The 23,727-nt window shown below is 44.1% G+C and overlaps 1 protein-coding gene across 1 annotated transcript in view; it reads left to right on the forward strand.

Annotated features, from left to right (window-relative positions):
* Positions 1-23,727, forward strand: part of PTH2R (parathyroid hormone 2 receptor) — a 745,316-nt gene that overhangs the window by 398,744 nt on the left and 322,845 nt on the right. Inside the window, exon 6 of the mRNA XM_040441156.1 lies at positions 10,774-10,834. Coding sequence (XP_040297090.1) covers positions 10,774-10,834 — 61 coding nt within the window. The remainder of the gene's footprint in view (positions 1-10,773; positions 10,835-23,727) is intronic.

The following is a 23,727-nucleotide window of genomic DNA, read 5'->3' on the forward strand; positions in this document are numbered from 1 at the left end:
TGCACAGGTACTGTTCCACCATGTTAGTGAAATGTTGCCTCCTGCTAACACGTTCCGTATCAGGTGGTGGTGCAGTTAGCTGTGGCGTGGTGACAAAACTTTTCCACATCTCTGCCATGCTAACCCTGCCCTCAGAGGAGCTGGCCGTGACACAGCTGCGTTGGCGACCTCTTGCACCTCCTCGGCCTTCGCCTTGGGCTTCCACTTGTTCCCCTAAGACATTTGGGAATGCTCTCAGTAGCGCGTCTACCAACGTGCGCTTGTACTCGCGCATCTTCCTATCACGCTCCAGTGCAGGAAGTAAGGTGGGCACATTGTCTTTGTACCGTGGATCCAGCAGGGTGGCAACCCAGTAGTCCGCACACGTTAAAATGTGGGCAACTCGGCTGTCGTTGCGCAGGCACTGCAGCATGTAGTCGCTCATGTGTGCCAGGCTGCCCAGAGGTAAGAACAAGCTGTGCTCTGTGGGAGGCGTATCGTCATCGTCCTGCGTTTCCCCCCAGCCACGCACCAGTGATGGGCCCGAGCTGCGTTGGGTGCCACCCCGTTGTGAACATGCTTCATCCTCATCCTCCTCCACCTCCTCCTCATTCTCGTCCTCCTCGTCCTCCAGTAGTGGGCCCTGTCTGGCCACATTTGTACCTGGCCTCTGCTGTTGCAGCTCTGACATGTCGGGGTAGTTGTGAATGAACTTCTGCACCACCAAATTCAGCACATGCGCCAGGCAAGAGATGTGCGTCAAACCGGCTAGTCCCAGAGCTGCAACGAGATTTCGCCCATTATCGCACACCACCAAACCGGGCTTGAGGCTCATCGGCAGCAACCACTCGTCGGTCTGTTGTTCTACACCCCGCCACAACTCCTGTGCGGTGTGGGGCCTGTCCCCCAAACATATGAGTTTCAGAACGGCCTGCTGACGTTTACCCCGGGCTGTGCTGAAGTTGGTGGTGAAGGTGTGTGGCTGACTGAATGAGCAGGTGGAAGAAGAGGAGGAGGAAGCCGAGTAGGAGGAGGAGGCAACAGGAGGCAAAGAATTTTGCCCTGCGATCCTTGGCGGCGGAAAGACGTGCGCCAAACAGCTCTCCGCCTGGGGCCCAGCCGCCACTACATTTACCCAGTGTGCAGTTAGGGAGATATAGCGTCCCTGGCCGTGCTTACTGGTCCACGTATCTGTGGTTAGGTGGACCTTGCCACAGATGGCGTTGCGCAGTGCACACTTGATTTTATCAGATACTTAGTTGTGCAGGGAAGGCACGGCTCTCTTGGAGAAGTAGTGGCGGCTGGGAACAACATACTGTGGGACAGCAAGCGACATGAGCTGTTTGAAGCTGTCTGTGTCCACCAGCCTGAATGACAGCATTTTATAGGCCAGTAGTTTAGAAATGCTGGCATTCAGGGCCAGTGATCGAGGTGGTGGTGTTGGTGGTACATCCCCTGTTTTCTGGACGGCAGGTGCCAACGTTCCTCCAGAGGTGGAGGAAGAGGCCGAGGCAGCAGCAGCAGAAGAGGTAGCAGGGGGAGCCTGAGTGAGTTCCTTGTTTTTAAGGTGTTTACTCCACTGCAGTTCATGCTTTGCATGCAGGTGCCTGGTCATGCAGGTTGTGCTCAGGTTCAGAACGTTAATGCCTCGCTTCAGGCTCTGATGGCACAGCGTGCAAACCACTCGGGTCTTGTCGTCAGCACATTGTTTGAAGAAGTGCCATGCCAGGGAACTCCTTGAAGCTGCCTTTGGGGTGCTCGGTCCCAGATGGCGGCGGTCAGTAGCAGGCGGAGTCTCTTGGCGGCGGGTGTTCTGCTTTTGCCCACTGCTCCCTCTTTTGCTACGCTGTTGGCTCGGTCTCACCACTGCCTCTTCCTCCGAACTGTGAAAGTCAGTGGCACGACCTTCATTCCATGTGGGGTCTAGGACCTCATCGTCCCCTGCATCGTCTTCCACCCAGTCTTGACCCCTGACCTCCTGTTCAGTCTGCACACTGCAGAAAGACGCAGCAGTTGGCACCTGTGTTTCGTCATCATCAGAGACGTGCTGACGTGGTATTCCCATGTGCTCATCATCAGGAAATATAAGTGGTCTTGCGTTAGTGCATTCTATCTCTTCCACCCCTGGGGAAGGGCTAGGTGGATGCCCTTGGGAAACCCTGCCAGCAGAGTCTTCAAACAGCATAAGAGACTGCTGCATAACTTGAGGCTCAGACAGTTTCCCTGATATGCATGGGTGTGATGTGACAGACTGATGGGCTTGGTTTTCATGCGCCATCTGTGCGCTTTCTGCAGAAGACTGGGTGGGAGATAATGTGAACGTGCTGGATCCACTGTCGGCCACCCAATTGACTAATGCCTGTACCTGCTCAGGCCTTACCATCCTTAGAACGGGATTGGGCCCCACCAAATATCACTGTAAATTCTGGCGGCTACTGGGACCTGAGGTAGTTGGGACACTACGACATGTGGCTGTGGCAGAACGGCCACGTCCTCTCCCAGCACCAGAGGGTCCACTAACACCACCACGACAATGTCTGCGTCCGCGTCCCTTACTAGATGTTTTCCTCATTGTTACTGTTCACCATAATAAGAAAAATATTATTCGGGCCAACGTATTGAATTCAAATTCAGGCCTTTTTTTACAGACACCTAACACTATCTGGCTATCTATTTAGGTACCGTATTACACTAATACAGGCACACCAGTAATGACAGATTTAGCTGAATATAAATTTGAGGCCTATTATTTAGGCGCTGGGTGACAGGTATACGTTTACGGACAGAATTAGACTTGGATCTGCACAGTAGCGTGTGTGTGAAGTTATTGAGAACTACCCTATCAGCACCTTGAATCTAATATACCCTTTTAGGGATAGATTTAAAGTAGGCCTGATACAGCAGAAACCACTAATTTAGAGAATTGCAAAATTGGGAATTGTATTTCAACCCAGAACAAAAACTGTGCTTTGACGGACACTAAATAACTTGACCAGCTAAAGCAATAATGACAGATTTGGATAAATATAAATGTGAGGCCTATTTTTTATGCGCTGGGTGACAGGTATACGTTTAATCACAGAATTAGACTTGGATCTGCACTGTAGTGTGTGTGTGAAGTTATTGAGAATTACCCTATCAGCACCTTGAATCTAATATACCCTTTTAGGGATAGATTTAAAGTAGGCCTGATACAGCAGAAACCACTAATTTAGAGAATTGCAAAATTGGGAATTGTATTTCAACCCAGAACAAAAACTGTGCTTTGACGGACACTAAATAACTTGACCAGCTAAAGCAGTAATGACAGATTTGGATGAATATAAATGTGAGGCCTATTTTTTAGGCGCTGGGTGACAGGTATACGTTTAATCACAGAATTAGACTTGGATCTGCACTGTAGCGTGTGTGTGAAGTTATTGAGAATAACTTGGTGACAGGCTCAGCTTGACTTTGATGTAGGATATAGCCAAAAAATAACCACACTATTGATGGTTAAATGCACTTGGTGACAGGCTCAGCTTGCCCCTGATGTAGTATATGGTTATAAAATAACCACACTATTGATGGTTAAATGCACTTGATGACAGCTTGACCCTGATGTAGGATATAGCCAAAAAATAACCCCACTATTGATGGTTAAATGCACTTGGGTGACAGGCTCAGCTTGCCCCTGATGTAGTATATGGCCAAAAAATAACCACACTATTGATGGTTAAATGCACTTGATGACAGCTTGACCCTGATGTAGGATATAGCAAAAAATAACCACACTATTGATGGTTAAATGTACTAGGTGGCAGCTTGTGCTGGCGCACCACAAGCCGCAAAATGGCCGCCGATCACCCCAGAAAAAAGTGACTGAAAAACGCTCTGGGCAGCCTAAAAACAGTGAGCAATTGAATAGCAGCAGTTCAATGATCCACAGCTGTAGATCGATCACTGAATGAAGTCTTTTGGAGGAGTTAATCACTGCCTAATCTCGCCCTAACGTCGCAGCTGCAACCTCTCCCTACACTTGTATCAGCAGAGTGACATGCAGCGCTACGTGACCCAAGCTTATATAGAGGCTGGGTCACATGCTGCACTGGCCAATCACAGCCATGCCAATAGTAGGCATGGCTGTGATGGCCTCTTGGGGCAAGTAGTATGATGCTTGTTGATTGGCTGCTTTGCAGCCTTTCAAAAAGCGCCAAGAAAGCGCCGAACACCGAACCCGAACCCAGACTTTTACGAAAATGTTCGGGTTCGGGTCCGTGTCACGGACACCCCAAAATTCGGTACGAACCCGAACTATACAGTTTGGGTTCGCTCACCCCTAATCATAGCGCCTTGAAGTCTGGGTTCTCGCAGGTGATGCCACTGGCGTGATAACGGAGCTGGTCGATGATGAAGACTATAAAAATCAAAAAGAATATTTAATAAAAATGAATGTTATTCTAAAATAAAAATGCAAATTGTTGTGTATACTAGGGTTGGCCAATATCCATGATATTGAGATTACGAAATTTATCGCGATAATGATATATATTGTGAAGAATGCAAATTTTGAGGAAAAAAAAGACTCTGGGTTCAAAAAGGAGATAGTACTGTATGGTGATTTGGGCCACAAGGTGACATTATACTGTATGGGGGCCACAAGGTGACATTATACTGTATGGGGGCCACAAGGTGACATTATATGTTATGGAGGCCACAAGGTGACATTATATGTTATGGGGGCCACAAGGTGACATTATACATTATGGGGGCCACAAGGTGACATTATATGTTATGGGGCCACAAGGTGACATTATACTGTATGGGGGCCACATGGTGACATTATACCGTATGGGGGCCACATGGTTACATTATACTAGATGGGGGCCACAAGGTGACATTTTACTGTATGGGTGCCACAAGGTGACATTTTACTGTATGGGGGCCACAAGGTGACTTTTTACTGTATGGGTGCCACAAGGTGACATTATACGGTATAGGGGCCACAAGGTGACATTATATGGTATGGGGGTACACAGGGAGACATTGGCGGATGGTGCCAAGTTGACATTATACTGCATGGGTGACATTATAAGGAGACTGATACAGCATGCTTTCATGCTGGTACCCTAGCATGTACTTACCATTCCTTAAATTCTGCAGCGCCTTCTGGGTGGCCTTGGTCTGGCGCCTTTTTGGGATTCATACATCTGTAGAGATATATTGTAAAAGTTTGTTTTAACATGTGAAACAACATAATTGACATATATATCCCAAATTATTTTTACTTACTTTTTGATTTTGCTCAAATACGATGATCTTTATACTCGTAGTTATACTCGTAGTTGCTAAAAAAAAAAAAAAAACATCATTCTATTTTAAATCTATTGGATTTACAAAACTCTGTGACGTCTGCCCACCCCCATTGCCTGCATTGCATTGCCATCTGCCTCCACCTGTACTATCTGCCCCCATTCCATGCTAGATTTGACCCACTACACACGTGCAATAATATGCACCCTATTTAATGACCTAGGCAAAGTACTTCGGTCACACCCACAATTTCCATCAACCATAAATCCTAGCCATCTCTAGCCAACCCCCCACCCCATAAACTTGCAATAATCAGCACCCTTTTCAATATTCGAACAAATAATCACACTCCTGCGCTCGTCAACACCTGTAGTCTGGAGGCCCACTATCACTGCCATATTTGCTCCACAACACACATGCAATAATTGTGCCCTATTGAATGACCAAACCAACGTGCGTATAACTTCACGCACAGAATTTCCATAATCCATACCGCTGAACCATCTGACCAAACACAACCCCCCTCGCCATTTGACAATCAGACACCTATTACATGACTGCACCAAAATTTGGGAAATAACCACACGCACACAAAACCCCAAGCCCACCATCTGCAACACTGCTCTTGAATATGACCACTGACATCTTTCAGACCCATGCTCAATTAACAAAACCAACCGCCATGCCATTGCACCCACACCACTTTGCTGACGTCTGCAAAAACACGCCCATGCAAGTGCCATTATATGCCCACATGGTAGATAGAAAGATTGCATGAAAATGTAAAGAAAGAAAGAAAGAAAAATAGAGATAGAGAGAGAGACAGAAGTTTCATGTCCATACCTGTTGGTGAACTTGGGCTTCCAAGATGGCCGCAGGGTTTGCAGGGGGAGGAGAAATGCAGGGGGAGGTTTAATTCATTCTGAGCATGCTCAAATATTAAAATTAAATGTAAACGGATCCGCTTCAGACGGAGCCATCACAGACGGATCCGACTTCATTGACTTCAATTGTTAGTTCAGACGGATCCGTTTGGCTGCGCTTCGTCATGCGGACACCAAAACGATGCAAGCAGCGTTTTGGTGTCCGCATCCAGAGCGGAATGGAGGCGGAACGGAGCCAAACTGATGCATTCTGAACGGATCCTCATCCATTCAGAATGCATTGGGGCTGAACTGATCCGTTTTGGGCCGCTTGTGAGAGCCCTGAAACGGATCTCACAAGCGGAACCATAAACGCCAGTGTGAAAGTAGCCTAAGACGGGTTCCTAACACTAAATTCTACCTGTTATGTGCCATGATGGCTACCATACAATTCAGGGAGTGTAGGTTCCACATGCATGCTGGGCCTGCTTTAATTGCTGTCATCTTTGGTGTCATATTTGTCATGCATGTGGAACCTACACTCCCTGAATTGTATGGTAGCCATCATGGCACATAACAGGTAGAATTTAGTGTTAGGAACCAGTCTTACAGAGATCGCCTTGTCGTGCGGCAGACGGGCTCAAATAATTTTGAACAAAATGATTTGCCAAGCATCTCTAATTTATAAGTATGGCACTAGCAATTATTATGCATTTTTGTACTTTATTTGGTTTGCAGAGAGCTGTTGCATTGCATGTTTTGTTTTACAGTGTTGTTTTCAGCCATAGCAACGTGCCCCTGCGCATAGGGATGTGCTGACTGACCCCCCTTTTTCTTTGCAACTGAAAATAGAGCAGAACCGCAACCAGCAGGTGGTGGCATACTTGGAGTGCACCCTACCAGCTGTCATTGAAGATCCGCTGGACTACTGGACAGCCAAACTGGATTTGTTTGCCCTGGAAAAGCTGCCCAGCCAGTAGTGTGGCATCAGAGCGGGTGTTTAGTGTAGCGGGGGCATAGTTACCCCAAGGAGAACTCACCTGTATACCCTGCCCTTTGTGAAAATGAATCAGGCGTGGATTAGCCAGGATTTCCACCCACCAATGCCTGATGCATCAGATTAGATCATCCATGATGCCACAACAACACTTTGACAAAAGAGACCGGTTTCTTCTGACTACCTGCCTCAGCTACTATTTAGATGCTGCCACTGCCTGATGCTACATATATGATGCCAAGTGCTCCTTCTTTCACCCACCATCTTCAGCTGGTACTGCCACCCACCTCCACACTATGTCACCTTGCCACTCTGTGGCCTCCTGATACTGCTGCCACCTCCACACTATGTCACCTTGCACTCTGTGGCCTCCTGATGCTGCCACCACCTCCAGACTCTGTCATTGGGCCACTCTGTGGTCTCCTCATGCTGCTTCCACCTCACCACTATGTCATAGGGCCACTCTGTGGACCTCTCATGCTGTTCCCATCCTCCCCCTTCATGACTGGGCCACTATTTAGCCTTTTTGGCTTGGCTGACATCATTTATTTGACCCTTCTTCTGATCTGTCAGAACGAAGGAAAAATGAGATGCACAACAGATCCTCTCTGTGTAGCAGCTTTAAGGCCTGTATGGTCCTATCAGAATTGACTTGTGATTTGGTAGTTAAAAGCAGGAGTGGGTACAAAACACAGAAGACATGCAAATCATCTCTGTTTTGGATCCACTCTTGCTTAGCAATACTGATGGATTACTGACCAAATGCTGACCGAGTGAAGGTGGATGCTGCACAGACGGGATTCGTTTTTTGCGGGTTATTGTTATGACGGATCAGATGAAGGGCAAAATAATCAGTGACTTCAACACAAACTTACTGCTGACACCCTCTCCACTCTGTCAGGGGGCTCTACTTGTATAAGCGTTTTATAGAATAGGTTCTGTAAACATGTATGTGAAATCAACTGACAACGGTGTAAAAGGAGTGTGCTTCTTCTTGGCACTACTATCGACCTGTAAGGCCCCATGATTGCCCAAATAAGTGAAGTGTGCAGTTATTCTAAGAGCGACGCCTGTCATCTGCATGTCATACGGACTCACAGTATTATTTTACTACCAAAGCAGACTCCCTATGCGTGTTACTGCAAGGCACAGTGTTCTACACCACTATAAAGGCTCTCTGTTGCCAGGAAATAGCAATTGTTTTACGAAATTTGCCACGAAGATATTTGGGTTGAACCAAATAAAAAATAAATAAAAATTGGCGAACAGGCGAATCTAATTTTTGAAAAATTTGCTCATCTCTAACTAGCAGGATTCAAATAAATCATATTCATTCAAGCACAAAAATAGGTACCAGGGCTCTATTGCAGGATACGTGGTGACAACACCATATCCTGTCGGAAGTTTGTCCTTTTTCTCTTTATGTAACCCAGCTCACATGCTCAAGCAGTACAGTGTCCTCTATCAGCTGCTTCTCCTGCTCAGAATCCTCCTCCAACTTGTCCTCAGTTTCATTGTAAGACATCAATAACAGAATGTTTGGCCATAAGCAATTAGCTTTTGTGCATGCTGAACCCCCAGCTGGCCTAGTTGCTGGTGATACAGTTGCTGCCATACCACAGTTGTGGTAAATGTACAACACTTCAGTGCCCAAGTTTAATTCTGTTCTACAGTAATTCAGTTATTCTATAGTAGTCATTATCAGACTCCTTTCCCTCCCCTTTGTGTTCAGTCATTGATAATGAAATGCATGGCAAGAAAACAACCCTACGATTTTTGCAGTCCAGTTGTGAGCAAATTTAACTCTCACCTGGCCATTTTGGTGGTGGTGCAGTTAACCATGTAGAGAGATCAGGGACAAGGAGCCTGTCAGCTAACTGTCTGATGGAAGAGAGAGAAAATTCAGATTTTGCTACCAAAGAAATTCAGCCCTGTACAGAGTAAAAGACTCAAAATTTTTAATAAACACCAAATGAATAAATTATTTTTAGATCAAAATGAGTACAATGCAATAATAAAGCAATTACCCCCAATTGTGTACATAGCCTTTAAGGTAGTGACAATTATCCCCTTTCCACAAAATAGGGGATAAATATTAAATTAGTGGGGGTCCTACTGCTGGGGTTCACACTGATCACAAGAATGGGGACCATGTACCTCTCAGGCCAACCCCCCAAAAAGAATGGATCCGCAGGTTGGGAATGAGCACTGCTACTCCATGTAACTCCACAGGAGTTCTGGAGACAGCCAAGTATAATGCTTGGCTATTTCCAGAACTCCCATAGAGATTAATCGAGTGGCAGTTTGCAGGCCCGACCTGATGTTCTTTTAGTTTTGGGGGCTACCCCATTCTTGTAATCAGTGGGGGTCCCAGCAGTAAAACACCCATTGATCAAATAGTTATCCTCATCTTGTCTGTAACACAGCAATATTTGTTTAAATATAATTTCTATGAAAAATGAACTAATAGGGAAATTTAATATTCAGTCATGAAACAGACAGTTTAAGGGGCAAAAAGTGCAACCAATATATTGCTTTGTTGCACATAGTGTAATTTGTAATAAATTCTGTCAATAGTGTCACATGAAATACATCTATTGATCATGATTTTTTAATTTCCTTGTTTTTACCTGTATTTTTGAAATATGAGGATTTTACATACTGTAGGTTTAACAGTTGGAGATATCTTCATCAGCCTCAGATCAGATTCTTCAAACTCCATCAGCCTCAGATCAGACCCCCATCAGCTTTAGATCAGATCAGTCCCCCATCAGCTTCAAATCAGACCCCCATCAGCCTCAGATGGTGAGTAGAGCCAGCACAGCACTTATCTTTAACGCTCTCCATGCCTCCTGCATGCTGATGACTGAGTTCATGAGCATTCAGACTATAAAATGCACTGACACTTTCCCCTCACTTTTAGGAGAAAATATAACCTATAAAATAAGGATTCATTAATGTCCTAAACTGTCAGTGTAAATATCAAGACTGACAAACTTCACCACAATAAAGTGGTTATACGGTTGCCAGGTAATGTCCTCCTTATACAATTATATTTAGGAAAAGCACTGACTCGAGTTCTGTATCTGGAATTTTTTTAGTTCATTTTTACTTTGTTCCCCTAAATAAAATTTTCCAAATTGTTCTGTACTGTGTAACTCAGGTCCTTCACCAGATTACCAATTAAAAATGGCTGCATATTGTTGGGACGTACAGAAAGTTGCGTAACATCTCTTCCCACTCTGCAGCTATTGGCTGGAGCTTGTTCTTCTGCCCTCCCCTGCGTGCATTGTGCGCATAATATTAGTTAAGGTACAGTATGTCCACATGAGACAGAAAATCCGCCATATATCCGCCTTTATATTTTTCTCTAAACTTGAAATATATCTACAGCAAAATCAGTGTGCAAATCAGCATGTAAATGAGATTTGTTGCAATCATATCTATGTTGCTGATATTCTTTGTATAAGACTATATAAAATCAGAAGCATACAATGCTATATTTAGGCCCCATGGACCTCTATGTGCTCCATAAAAACAGGGTCACTGTCTTTGTGCAGGAATCTTCCAATTCTTAGCAAATAGAATAGAAAAAACTAAAATAATAATAACAATTTCTACTGTATTTTCTTTTCATTGAAGGTTTCCCAGCTGTATTTGTAATAGTATGGTCAGTGGTCCGTGCTACGTTAGCAGATGCAAGGTAAGATACAGCACAATATGTACATGTATAAAAGCAATGTCTCAAACTGAATCAAATTTAAAATGTGCGTGGAAAACCATTATCTTATTATTAGATCTCTTTGCCACCACAACAAATCTTATCGTTCATATGTATTTCTTTTCTGAGTCTATTTTTCCGACCAGACTCAGTATCGGCTCTGCTGTGTGTAGTGTTTCTGGCCTCTTTTAGTAGCTATTTTTTTCTGTAAACATCTCAAATAATTGAGGTAATGGAATACAGTGTTTGCAGGTTACTGATTGAGGTAGGTTGGGATTTCATGAAAATAAATATAAGACTGAACTACTTTTTCTGATTTTGCCAATTATTTCATTTCAATCCCTTTATCAACCTTTAGATTTCTTAGCAATTATTGTTGTAAACTATGACAGCAGAGAACTTCCATGTGCTTCAAGTGTATTACTTGCTACTCTTTCTGTTTTATAAAACATGGCATAGTTGATAACCTTTTCAGAAAACCCTATCCACTGATCTTAGTGGAAATAATAAGTTCAGTTAAATTTTCTGTTAAATCTACAGCTAAAGTATTTTTATCATGTGAAGGCTGGGCTGATATCTGCGTCCTTAATTCTGGCAGTCTGTTCTGTCAAGGGAACAGACTGCCGGAATTCATTGTATCCAGCGTACATGCTGGCCATCGGGCGGACCAAAAATGCTACATGCAGCATTTTTTGTCCGACCAAAAACTGGCACATTTGCTGGTAAGTGGACAGATCGCCATTACCCAGATCCTATTACAGTGAATGGGATCCTGCTGTGTGCGGTGGTATCCGGCTGAGACAAAACCACAGATGTGACAACAGTCAAACTGGGTTGCATTACAAAGCTCCACATGCAATAATGTATTGGCTTTTGAAGGGAATAGTTAGCCCCCTTTCAGACTAGCAAGTCTCACGCATCATATTTGCAGCGCAAGTATGAGACAGCTCCCGTCCTGACCTCCCAGCACTGACAGGGTCACATAGCATTATAATGATTAATGATGCTATGTAACCCTTACAGTTCTGTAATGTATTGTATAAAAGAGACATAATGCTGTCAGTGTTATCCAATACATTTCAGACCTCTAAGGGTTACATAGATCATAAATCAATATAATGCTATGTGATCCCAGCAGTCCTGGGAGAGCAGGATGGGAGCTGCCGCATACTCATGCTTAAAGTCCGATTCGTGAGACTCACTCATCTGAAAGGGGCCTTAAAGGGATTATCCAAATTGGACAACCCCTGTCCATATTCACCATCTCTGATTAGTGGAATGCTGGGGTGGCTTGCTGTATAGTAGTCATTGCTTAGTTGGGACAAGAACCTCTCCCTCAGTTTTAAGTAGTTTAGTGTCTAAACTGGCTTTCTAAACTTTAATTTAAGCCCTTCATTTTAAGGCTATATTGTGCAAGGATTGGTTTATTTATATTTTATATAAAAGTACAATTGTAATGTTCCTCAGTTATCATTTTTAATACATGTGAAAAGTACAATTCAGATTTTTTTTTTCCCTTTTCCAACACCATTTTCTATTACTGTAAAGCAATTCTGTAGATATTAAAAACAGACATTTTCATGGTGAAATATGGTAACAGGCAGAGATGAGTGAAGTTATCAAAAACTTGATTTGGCTGCTTTGATAAATTTGATTCATTGCGAACTATTCACGTCACAAATCACATTCTGTCATTGAGCCACTCAGATGCCTTGTTCATTGCTGATCGCGGCATCTGACAGTATGATTGAGGCTTTTCAGGGCCTAATCAGGGGTATAAAAAAAAAAACATACTTAGTACTCACCTCATCCGTTTGCTTGCAGAGAGACCATCACGGTCATCTTGATTAAAGAAACAGCACAAAATCTTGTGTGCGATGACATCATCAAGCTGGCCAGGCATGGTGACGTCATCACTGATGCCATCATCCTGCCTAGCCAGCTCGCTGACATGGCGACGTCAGCCGTTACTGCTCGCAAGATTTTGCGCAGTTTTTTTCAATCAAGATGGTAGCGATGGCCTCTCCATGAGCAAATGGATAAGGTGAGCATATTGTTTTTTTTCTTTTCTTCACCCCCCTTACATGAAAAATAGATGAGTTACTAGGAAGCGCAAGGGAATTCGGCTTCATGAGTAATAACATTTTTCCTGAAATTTGGATTAAAGTCAATTCATTTTAATAAATTTTAATTCGCTCAACACTTGTAACAGGCATGTGAAAAATTGGGGTCAACACTGAGTTTCCATAACTCATGCAAATATTTAAAAAGATGTATGAAAGACGTATGCAAACCATGTGCAGCATCTGGAGTTAAAGCTGAAGTGTAAAACTAGTCATAGGCATAACGTTTTTGCCACAATGCAGCAATACGATGAGAAAATATGTTTTCTTATCTGTAGAGCAGATTTCAATGAAGAGCTATAATCCACTCAGTCTTCTGTGGGGAAGATTAGGAGGTTTACAGTGGAAGAGGCCAGAATAAGCAGGCCAACTGGGCCAATGGATCACTGATTTAGGGCCCTTGCACACGACCGTATGCCCTCCGAGACATACGGTCCATGAGGGGGCCATATGTCCTGGAGCGACATTGATCGTGCGCACGGGAGCACACAGTATCATAGACTACATTTATGCTGTGCATGTTAGGCCGCCCACGGGACTATTGTCCCGCACTATAACTGTGGGACAATAGTCACGTGGGCGGCCCGACGTGCACAGCATCATTGTAATCTATGATGCTGTGTGCTCCCGTGCGCACAATCAGTGCCGCTCCGGGACATATGGCCCGCTCACGGGCCGTATGTCTCAGAGGGCATATGGTCGTGTGCAAGGGTCCTTAGTCTGTAGGCAGAAAAAGCCATGGGATCTCTATTTTGGAGTCTGCAGATTAACAGTGCATAACCCAGGGTGCTAAGGCGACTATAAAATTCCATCATGTCTAAAAACTTTAATTAGGGCCCATCTGCGGAAGCCACCTTGACGCTTGGTAGATTGGCCCGACACACGTTTGATCAAATAGGTGCGCTAAGAGCTTCCATTAACTCATTTATAGTCGGTATTGTACCACTTTTATTTAGAATGACCCCCATTTCTTAGCTCTATTGTTTGTATGTATAATGGTGTGCAGCCATTTTCTTTTTTATAATTATGTTTGCTTCATGGATATACACCTGTGATTCTGGTTCTAGTCTAAATTTTCTTGTAGTAAAAATGTTAATTGACTGCTGGTGCCATTGGTGATATTTACTTGTTTCCAGTAGTGACCGAGGCAGTGAAGTACAGTTACACTAGGGAGTGCAAAGGTTCTTACTCTCTGAGAAATGCTATTACTGTCTGTCATAAATGGACAACCTTTCTGGTAGCAAACCTCATCTGTGTGATTTAGGAGTAAGTCATATGTCCCTATGATAGATGGTCCTGTAGCATGTACTATCTGTAATATGAATATATTGTGTGATTTCTATGTCCAGTAACATCAGTGTATAATATTGTTTTTAGCAATATTCATAGAGTCCCTCTGCCTACCCCATAGCATATATTTTTGGTAATGGGGTGTGTGAACATGTCATATATTCTTTGTATAATGCTGTACTGATGCTTAGAATAGCAAAGTCTGTACATTGCCACTCAATCTAGAAACCTATGTGGGGAATGCACATCCCATTGATGGAAATCCAATTAGTACTGGCCTGCTAAAAGCTGGCTATTTTGAACTGGCAACGAGAAGTTTCCTGGGTTTTTACACTCCAGCCCCATGGAAATGTATTAATTACACAAATGAACGGATATACCAAGACTACGCAGCTGAAATACCTTGATACCCTTTAACCGGATTTTGTCTAGTGCGACAATGAAGCAGCAGCTTCCAGAACCCCTATTTGGCACATTGGGTTGTTGTGAGCCTATCACAACGCCCCAAGGTGAGTGGTTTTCATACCCTCCGCCCTCATTTTTTGGCTATCCCAGGTGTTGCTCTATGCGCCTTCTTTGTATTTTTTCAGATATTTAGAAGTCCTTAGACACCGCGGCACCTCCCACAGCATGTGTCCAGGAGCTTTTCAGCTTGAATACAAGAGGAAAAATAAAATATATCATAAGCTATTACTCATGTTTTACTAAACTGTAATAATCACATTTGGTATAATGTGGTCAGGGAGTCTAAGCACTCCTCCCATGACAGACAGCATTCCCACAAAATGAGGATCTCACATTCTGAAGCTGGTCATATTTGGTAACAAAGTGGTCAAAATATTGAAACATGCAGCATGAAAACATATTGCCACCCGTATGTCCAATACTACAATACTACTTTGTGTGTGTGTGTGTGTGTGTGTGTGTATATTTTGACTGTTATGCTAGAATCAGACCCAAAACAAATTTCAGGAAATTTGCTCATCTCTACTCAGAATAAGTGAGCAATATCTGATCGGTGAGGTCCCCCCCCCCTCAGCTGTTCAAAGAGAACACAGTGCTCACCAAGCCGCTTTTTAGACACGTGATGTCACTGTACATAAGTGACAATGCCTGACTTTTTCATCCAGTGTTTAGCTGTTGCCTGTCTAGCAAAGAATAGTAACTTAGCTGTTAAAATGTTTGTAAATTGTCCTGTATGTGTTCAACAACCAAATAGAAGGGTCATAATACAGATTCATTTTTAGAATGTCCTTATGTAAGACAGTTCAAACTATTCAAAAAGCCCTAATAGAGACCCTCGGGATATCAATACAGAAAATCAACGGTCATTGGACCAAAAAAAATCCCTTTAGGGGTCGCCACTGAATTCTATAAAATAAAATGATCTCTTTATTTCATTATTTTAAAACATACGGTGTCAGGACAGAAAGAAACGTTAAAACTATCAGTCCAAGATAGAATTTAGAACCAATTTGCCCAGTGGCTGCTAGTAATCACTAGCGGTGACTGAGAGGCATGTGGCCATATGGCTGTTATAACCACATCCAAATGCTGGAAAATGAGCAAGACAACATGTGTGGTTTTTAGTGCAAATTTACAAAGGGTATGCACATAAGCCTATTCCTGAAGGCATGACAACAGAGTATAGCTTATATTAATGATGGAATCAGGCAGGCACTGTGATAGCTGATTTGTTCTTCATGCGTATGCACATACAAGCAGGCTTTTGGTGACTGAGTAGTGCTAAAGTCTAACCACACAACTCTTCTGTGGTTGATCTATGCCTGTTTATTTCACAGGTATAGCACTTTGGTCAATTGTCCTGCAACTGTTACAATGTGTGCTAAACAGATGACTCGGTGGCATACATTGTTGCTGAACACTATCTAAATGCCGCCCCTGTCTTTGTCTGTCTATACTGCGCAGTGGCAAGCCTCAATAAACACACATGTTGCTAACTAACTTGCCCTCAGTGACACATCGCTCACTGTATTTCACACTTGGACTGTCTAAAAGCTAAAGCGCAGCACGATTACACCCCACCCGTGAAATACAGTGAGCAATGAGCATTTGGATGTGGTTATAACAGCCATATGGCCACATGCCTCTCAGTCACCGCTAGTGATTACTAGCAGCCGCTGGGAAAATTGGTTCTAAATTCTATCTTGAACTGATACTTTTAACGTTTCTTTCTGTCCTGACACCGTATGTTTAAAAATAATGAAATAAAGAGATAATTTTATTTTATAGAATTCAGTGGCGACCCCTAAAATGATTTTTTTGGTCCAATGACCGTTGATTTTCTGTAATGTAAGACAGAACTCATTACAAGAATCTACAAATTTGTAGACATTTCCATTATAACTGATATCCAGCTTTCTGTTTTCTGCATTTTGGCCAGTTACCCATCTGCTTTTTGACAAACTTTGATAATTTCTTAGGAGCGTAAGGGTACGGGCACACATCACTGTTGTGCTGTTTTTTGGTACATACCTGCATTTATGGTGCCTTTTATTTCATAACAGGGAAAATGCACAGCAAAACTAAATTACATTAATTACATAATAGAGTTACATTAATATAATTATGCTATGTGTTTTCCATTTGCTGGAAGAAAATGCGCCATAATTGTAAGTATGCCGCAGCAAAAAATGCAGCATAGCTGCAACGTGTGCCAGCACCCTAAGGCTCAGTTCAGACCTGAGCGTTTTACAGCGCGTTCCTACGCGCTGTAAAACGCTCAACAAGGAGAAACCAATGCTTCCCTATGGGAATGGTTCTCACCTGGGCGTTTTACAGTGCGTACCATCGCGCTGTAAAACGCCCGACGCTCAAACAAGTACATGAGCGTTTTTTGGGGCGTTTGTCGCGCGTTCCCGTACATAGACTTTCGGGAACGCGCGACAATGTGTGTTCACTTGTCTCTGTATGCGCGCTTGTAAACGCCCGTACAATTGCGCATACAGAGCGCTCCTTTCAGAACGCTCAAGTGTGAACCCAGCCTTAGGGCTCTATTAGTCCACATGGTTTTCAGGCCAATTATCCGGAACAAGTGTTCATGAGAATGCTTGTTCCCAATAATTGGTCCTTATAATCGATCAGCCAATGAACGGGTGATGGGCATGTTCTGTAATCTCGAGAGTGTGCTTGTGATAATCAACTGAACTAAATGAGGGAGGAATGACTGTGGTAGCATGTGTTCTTTCCACATTTAGTTTTCATCAGCCCGTGTAATCAGTCCAGTGGAAATGAGCACTGATGGATGTGTTATCATCCATCAGTGCTCTCCAACTGCTGGAACATCGGGCAGTGTATTACAGCCCTAACACAATCAGTAAACTATAAATAAGTGTGGAATCCTCTGTGATCTATTATATATTATCCTGCTAGTCCCATTAATATTCCATTCCCAGTTTTCAACTGAGGACATACTGACCTCTATTTCCCATTTACTTTTAATCTCCAAATACAGACCAATACCTCTTATTTTTCAGCTTCTTATATATCCTATATACTAACACTTTAGACTTTCTCAAATTAAGTAATTTCTTTAAATCTAAAATGTTATTAACAAAAAATAAACCCATATATTTAGTTACACTCACTACATAATGTAAATTAATACACTGAAATTGTCACCTGTTACCTTTACCATGATGCAAACCCAGTGACTCAAAAGGTTTTAGCGTCCCCTACTTCTCTGTACCAAGTCCTAAACTTTGCCAATTAGGCTACTTTCACACTTGCGGCAGAGGATTAGGGCAGGCAGTTCCGTCGGATCAATCTGACAAATTGCAATGCTGGATCTATCTTTCCGGTTGTCATCCAGAAAAACGGATCAGGTATTTATTTTTTTCACATTTTTACAGGTCTGCGCATGCATCGACCGGAAGAACGGATCCGTCAATGCAGCATATTTAATGCCGAATCCAGCACTAATACATTTCAATGGAAATTAATGCCGGATCCAGCATTTAGACAAGTGTTCAGGATTTTTGGCCGGAGAGAAAGATGCCGCATGCTGTGGTATTTTCTCCGGCCAAAAATCATAAGAGGGACTGAACTGATGCACCCTGATGCGTACTGAACGGAATGCTCTCCATTCAGAATGCATTAGGATAAAACTGATCCGTTTTTTTTCTGTTATTGAGCCCCTAGGACGGAACTCAATACCGGAAAAGAAAAACACTAGTGTAAAAGTACCCTTAGTTTATTTGTACTTAATTTGTGTTATAAAATAGAGGTGCACACTAAGGATGGGCAAATTTTCAGAAAAATTCAAATTCTACCAAACCTGAATTATTTGACAAACCAGAGAGAGAAATTCCACAAATACATATGAGAATCATTCCCTCACATGCAATAATCAGCACAAAATGAGATGTAGAGGTCAACTATCCATTCAATAGAATTAGGATGTCCCACCCAGGATTAAACTTTTCTGAATGAAATGCACAAGCGAGCTCCCTTTCCAAAAGAACAAGAAATCCTGAATGTCTCAAGAGAAAATGCGCTTCGTGGAGTTTGCTTCCCTTCATCAGATAAAATCTGCATATACAAAAACATAACACTTTATACATATGTATTTTTGGAAGGAACAAGGGACCGTCATTGATGGTCAGTATGTGTCACTGAGGCTCCTGCCTTGGTGAGGTAAGAGCCGGTTTTTATCAAGTGTCATTATTGCAGATTGCAGTCTGACACTTCAGCTGTTTAGTATAGCTGCAAAGCTGATCCGGGAAGGCTTTTACTGGGAGCAGCCAAAGTGCTGGGTGGGTGGCTACTTCCCACGTTCCAGGCAAGGTCTTGGCAGGCTTAAAATCAGTCAGCAGGTGGTGTGGATTTTACCTCCATCTGACATTGAAGCTGTGGAGTACTCTGTGTGAAGGCTGAAGACTGCAAACAGGCGTGCAGGCCGCCTGGAAGCCTGCCAGTGAACTTTTCTGTGGCTGAGCACTCAGCCGGGGGTGAACTGACACCTAGGATTCCTGGTGAACACTGTTTTGTTTTGCTGGGTGTGAACTGACACCTAGGATTCCAGGTAAACACTGTTTTGTTTTGCTGTGTGTGAACAAGCACCAACACTGTTATGTTTTGTTGAGTGTGAATAAAACACTGAAGTTTTATTTAAAACCTGGTTCCATGCTTCTATACTGCATCCATTAACCTGTCTACCAGAGCAAATCTCCACATTTGGTGGAGGATGTGGGCAATGTAGCAGTGAGGCTGGCCTAAAGGCCGAAATTATTATATATATTTTTTTTCCGGGGCACGGGTGTATGTCCTATATCAAGCCGGCAAGGTTGCGACCCGTGTGCCCTGACAAAATGAAGGCGGTCGTGAAAGCCATCATGGAGGCTAACTTGCAGCAGCAGGAGGCTAACAAGCAGAAGCAGGAAACCAACCAGCTGTTATTACAGCATGCGATGGCATTACAAGCGGCAGGAGCATCCCAGAACGTCCACGATGCCCGGAAAGCTGTCCGTGTGGCAATCCCTAAGATGACTCCCTCGGACAACGTCGAGACCTATCTAGCGGTATTCGAAAAGGTGGCCGTGAGGGAGAAGTTACCCCGAGACCAATGCTGAGGTCGTCTCTTCGTTCCTGGCGTCTGGACCCCAGCAGGTGTTTTTTGACTTACCAGCTGATCAAGTGGCCGACTACCCGACCGTAAAGGGTGAGATTCTGGCAAGACTGGGGGTGAATGTATTGGTCCGGGCCCAGCGGGTGCATCAGTGGGAATTTAACCCGGCTGAACCTACCAGACCGCAGTATTATGATCTGCTTCATTGGTTGCAAAAATGGCTGCAGTCTGACGTACTGAGTCCCACTGCTATGCTAGACCATCTGTTGGCTGATGTGTTCTTTAGGGCTTTGTCATACCCTCTCCAGCACTGGATCGTCCAGGTGTCCCCTGGTAATGCCCTAGAGATGGTCGACCTGGTAGAAAGCTATGAGGCCACCAGAAATCTACAGGGGGGTTATTTTGGGAGGGGGCCAGTTAAACCCCGAAAATCTCCACCCTTGAACAGGCGGCCAGTGCCAGCAAAACCCGCTCGGGATATACTCCCAACAGACCCAGCTGAGATGGTCTGTTGGCGGTGTCAAGAGCCTGGTCACATAAGGGCCGACTGTTCCCATCAGGGGAACCCATGGATACTAACTATGGCTACCGCCCCTCAATGTATGCCATGAGGCTGTGTGCAACCGTACCCCCGAGACAATAGACAACAGTCACCTGTGCCAGGTGCAAGTGGGATATACCCTGGCGCTGGCACTGCTGGATTCAAGGAGCCTGGTGTCCATGATAAGAGCTGCCCTGGTGCGGCCCGCTGAGTACACTGGCCGAAAAGTCAGCATCGTGTGCAACCATGGGGACTTAAAGGACTATCCCACTGCCCTGGTGTCTCTATCCACGGTGGCCGGCAGGTGGACTTGTAAAGTGGCCGTTACTACAAAGATACATTATGAATAGGGTTGAGCGAACCCGAACTGTAAAGTTCGGGTTCGTACCGAACTTTAGGATTTTTAGACCCCGGACCCGATCCCGAACATTTCAGTAAAAGTTTGGGTTCGGTGAATTATTGGCGCCTTTTGAAAGGCTGCAAAGCAGCCAATCAACAAGCGTTTAACTCTGCACTTAGAAGCCATAACAGCCATGCCTACTAATGTCATGGCTGTGATTGGCCAGTGCAGCATGTGACCCAGCCTCTATATAAGCTGGAGTCTCGTAGTGCTGCACGTCACTCTGCTGTGCTTAGTGTAGGGAGAGGATGCTGCTGTTGTGAGAGAGAGAATAGAAAATAATCTTTAATCTGAAGTGCTTGTTAACTCGGCGATCTACATAGATTTAGTTGTGTGGGTGCAGTGCACAATCTTTTTACCCTGCCCTGAGCCCAGTGCCAGAGAAAAATAACTTTTATCCATCTGTTATTTAGGTGGGCGGCCGCGGCCATATTATGCAATCTCATTGCATCAGCACTGCATATGTGCTTTTGTGACATTCAAATCCAAGCTTGAAATACTGCAGTAATAATCTGGGTTGAAAAAAAACACCCATTTTTGGCAATATCCTACATCTGGTGCCTTTGCTGCATTTGTCAGTGTGCAATTTAAGCTAGAAATACAGCAATAATTTTCTGGGTTTTAAAAAACACCCTTCTTGGGCAAAATACTAAATTTTAAAGCCCTTGCTGCATCTGTCAGTGTGAGATACATGCTTTAGATACTGCTGTCATATTCTGTTAGTAAAAAAAAACACCCATTTTGGGAAAAGTACTTAATATTGCAGCCTTTGCTACATCTGTGATTGTTAAAAACAAGCTTGAAATACTTCAATAATTTTCTGGGTTTTAAAAACACCCTTTTTGGGCACAATACTCAATTTTACAGCCCTTGCTGCATCTGTACGTGTGAAATTCAAGAGCTATATACTGTTGTCATATTCTGTTATTAAAAAAAACACCCATTTTGGGGCAAAGTACTTAATATTGCAGCCTTTTCTGCATCTGTGATAGTTAAAAACAATATAAGAAGAGTGTCTGTGGATCACTCCAGCTGGACAATATGGAACAGGTGCTCTTGGTCTAAGTGGCCCACCCAGCCACACAAAGGGTTATAGAAAATTGTAAAAGGTAGACCAGGCACTCTATATATGTAGCCAATAAATGAGATATTTATTTGATAAAATGTAGTTTGTTACTAAAAACACATAACAGCATACAATAACAGCATAACATAGCATAAAACAATGACACAATATGCAACAATAGTATAGCAGCAACAAAAGTCTAGCAGGGGTAATGGTGATTTAAAATCCATCCACATGAGCCGCAGTTGCGAATCAAATGTTCCTTTACAGCTGCAGTGGTATACTGCCAAAATCTTTCTTTCAAATGAATTGTCCAAGTAACGGGTCAATACCCATATTAATACAGTTACACTCCTGGTTAATTTACGGTATAGCGGGAAAGGCTAGAGGGTACAATGTAAAAAGCAGAGTGGCGTCCCACTCAATTGTATTCGCTTATTCAATGTTACCTTACTCTTGCTCAATTCCCGTCTCTGAATACCGACTTGTTGCTCTCAGCTGACTCTGTATCCAGTATCGCCAGCGAATTCAGCGCTCGTTGAAATCAAGTATCGCCAGGGTTTTTTGTTCCAGGAACTTAGATCAGATCCAGGGGAGACTCTCTGCCAGCATGCCGGTGCAAGGTATAGCCCATACGCGTTTCGGGGATGTGTCCCCTTCCTCAGTGGTAACCTTGTTCTGTTTCCCCTCCTCCTTTTATACTCCTGATTAGGGTAAGTGTCAAAACCTATTGAGCGCAGGTCACACACAGAGACTCCGGCGTCTCTAGCCAGCAAGGCAGCCAGCTTCCTAGACTTCTTCCAGGCTTCACAGGAGTGGCCAGTGCGGCCGGCCCCCCCTCCCTCCCCCTAATTAAAGTGACCGACCCCCCATCATTGGTGGCAGCAGAGAGTTCCGATCAGAGTCCCAGTTTAATCGCTGGAGCTCCGATCGGTTACCATGGCAGCCAAGACGCTAATGCAGTCCTGGCTGCCATGGTTACTTAGCAATTTTAGAAACATTTTACTTACCTGCAATGTCTGTGACCGGCCGGGCGCTCCTCCTACTGGTAAGTGAAAGGTCTGTGCGGCGCATTGCTTATAGCAATGGCCGCACTGGCCACCAATGTGTTAAATACAAGGGAGGGAGGGGGGGCGGCCGCCCTGGCCACCAATGTGTTAAATACAAGGGAGGGAGGGGGGAGCGGCCGCCCTGGCCACCAATGTGTTAAATACAACGGAGGGAGGGGGGCCGGCCGCACTGGCCACCAATGAGTTAAATGCAGGGGGGGAGGGAGGGGGGAGTCTGCCCCCTGCTGCCTGGCAGCACCTGCCAGGCAGCAGGGGGCAGTCATGTACACAGTTCTTTTAGTATATTCTAACCTGAAGCGTCCCCATCACCATGAGAAAGCCTCTGTATTAGAATATACTGTCGGATCTGAGTTTCACGATCTAACTCAAATCCGATGGTATATTCTAACATAGAGGCATTCCCATGGGGACGCTTCAAGTTAAAATATACCATCGGATTGGAGAAAACTCCGATCTAATGGTATATTAATAGGGACTCCTGACTTTACATTGAAAGTCAATGGGGGACGGATCAGTTTGCAATTGCACCATATTGTGTTAACGTCAAACGGATCCGTCCCCATTGACTTGCATTGTAAGTCAGGACGGATCCGTTTGGCTCCGCACGGCCAGGCGGACACCAAAACGACATTTTTTTCATGTCCGTGGATCCTCCAAAAATCAAGGAAGACCCACGGACAAAAAAAAAACGGTCACGGATCATGGAACAACGGAAATCCGTTTTGCGGACCGCAAAAAAAAAGTCTGTGTGCATGAGGCCTAAGGGACAGTCACAGGAGGGCCAGAGGGGGACAGGTG

This window comes from Bufo bufo, chromosome 7 (assembly GCF_905171765.1).
Source record: "Bufo bufo chromosome 7, aBufBuf1.1, whole genome shotgun sequence".
Classification (NCBI taxonomy): domain Eukaryota; kingdom Metazoa; phylum Chordata; class Amphibia; order Anura; family Bufonidae; genus Bufo; species Bufo bufo.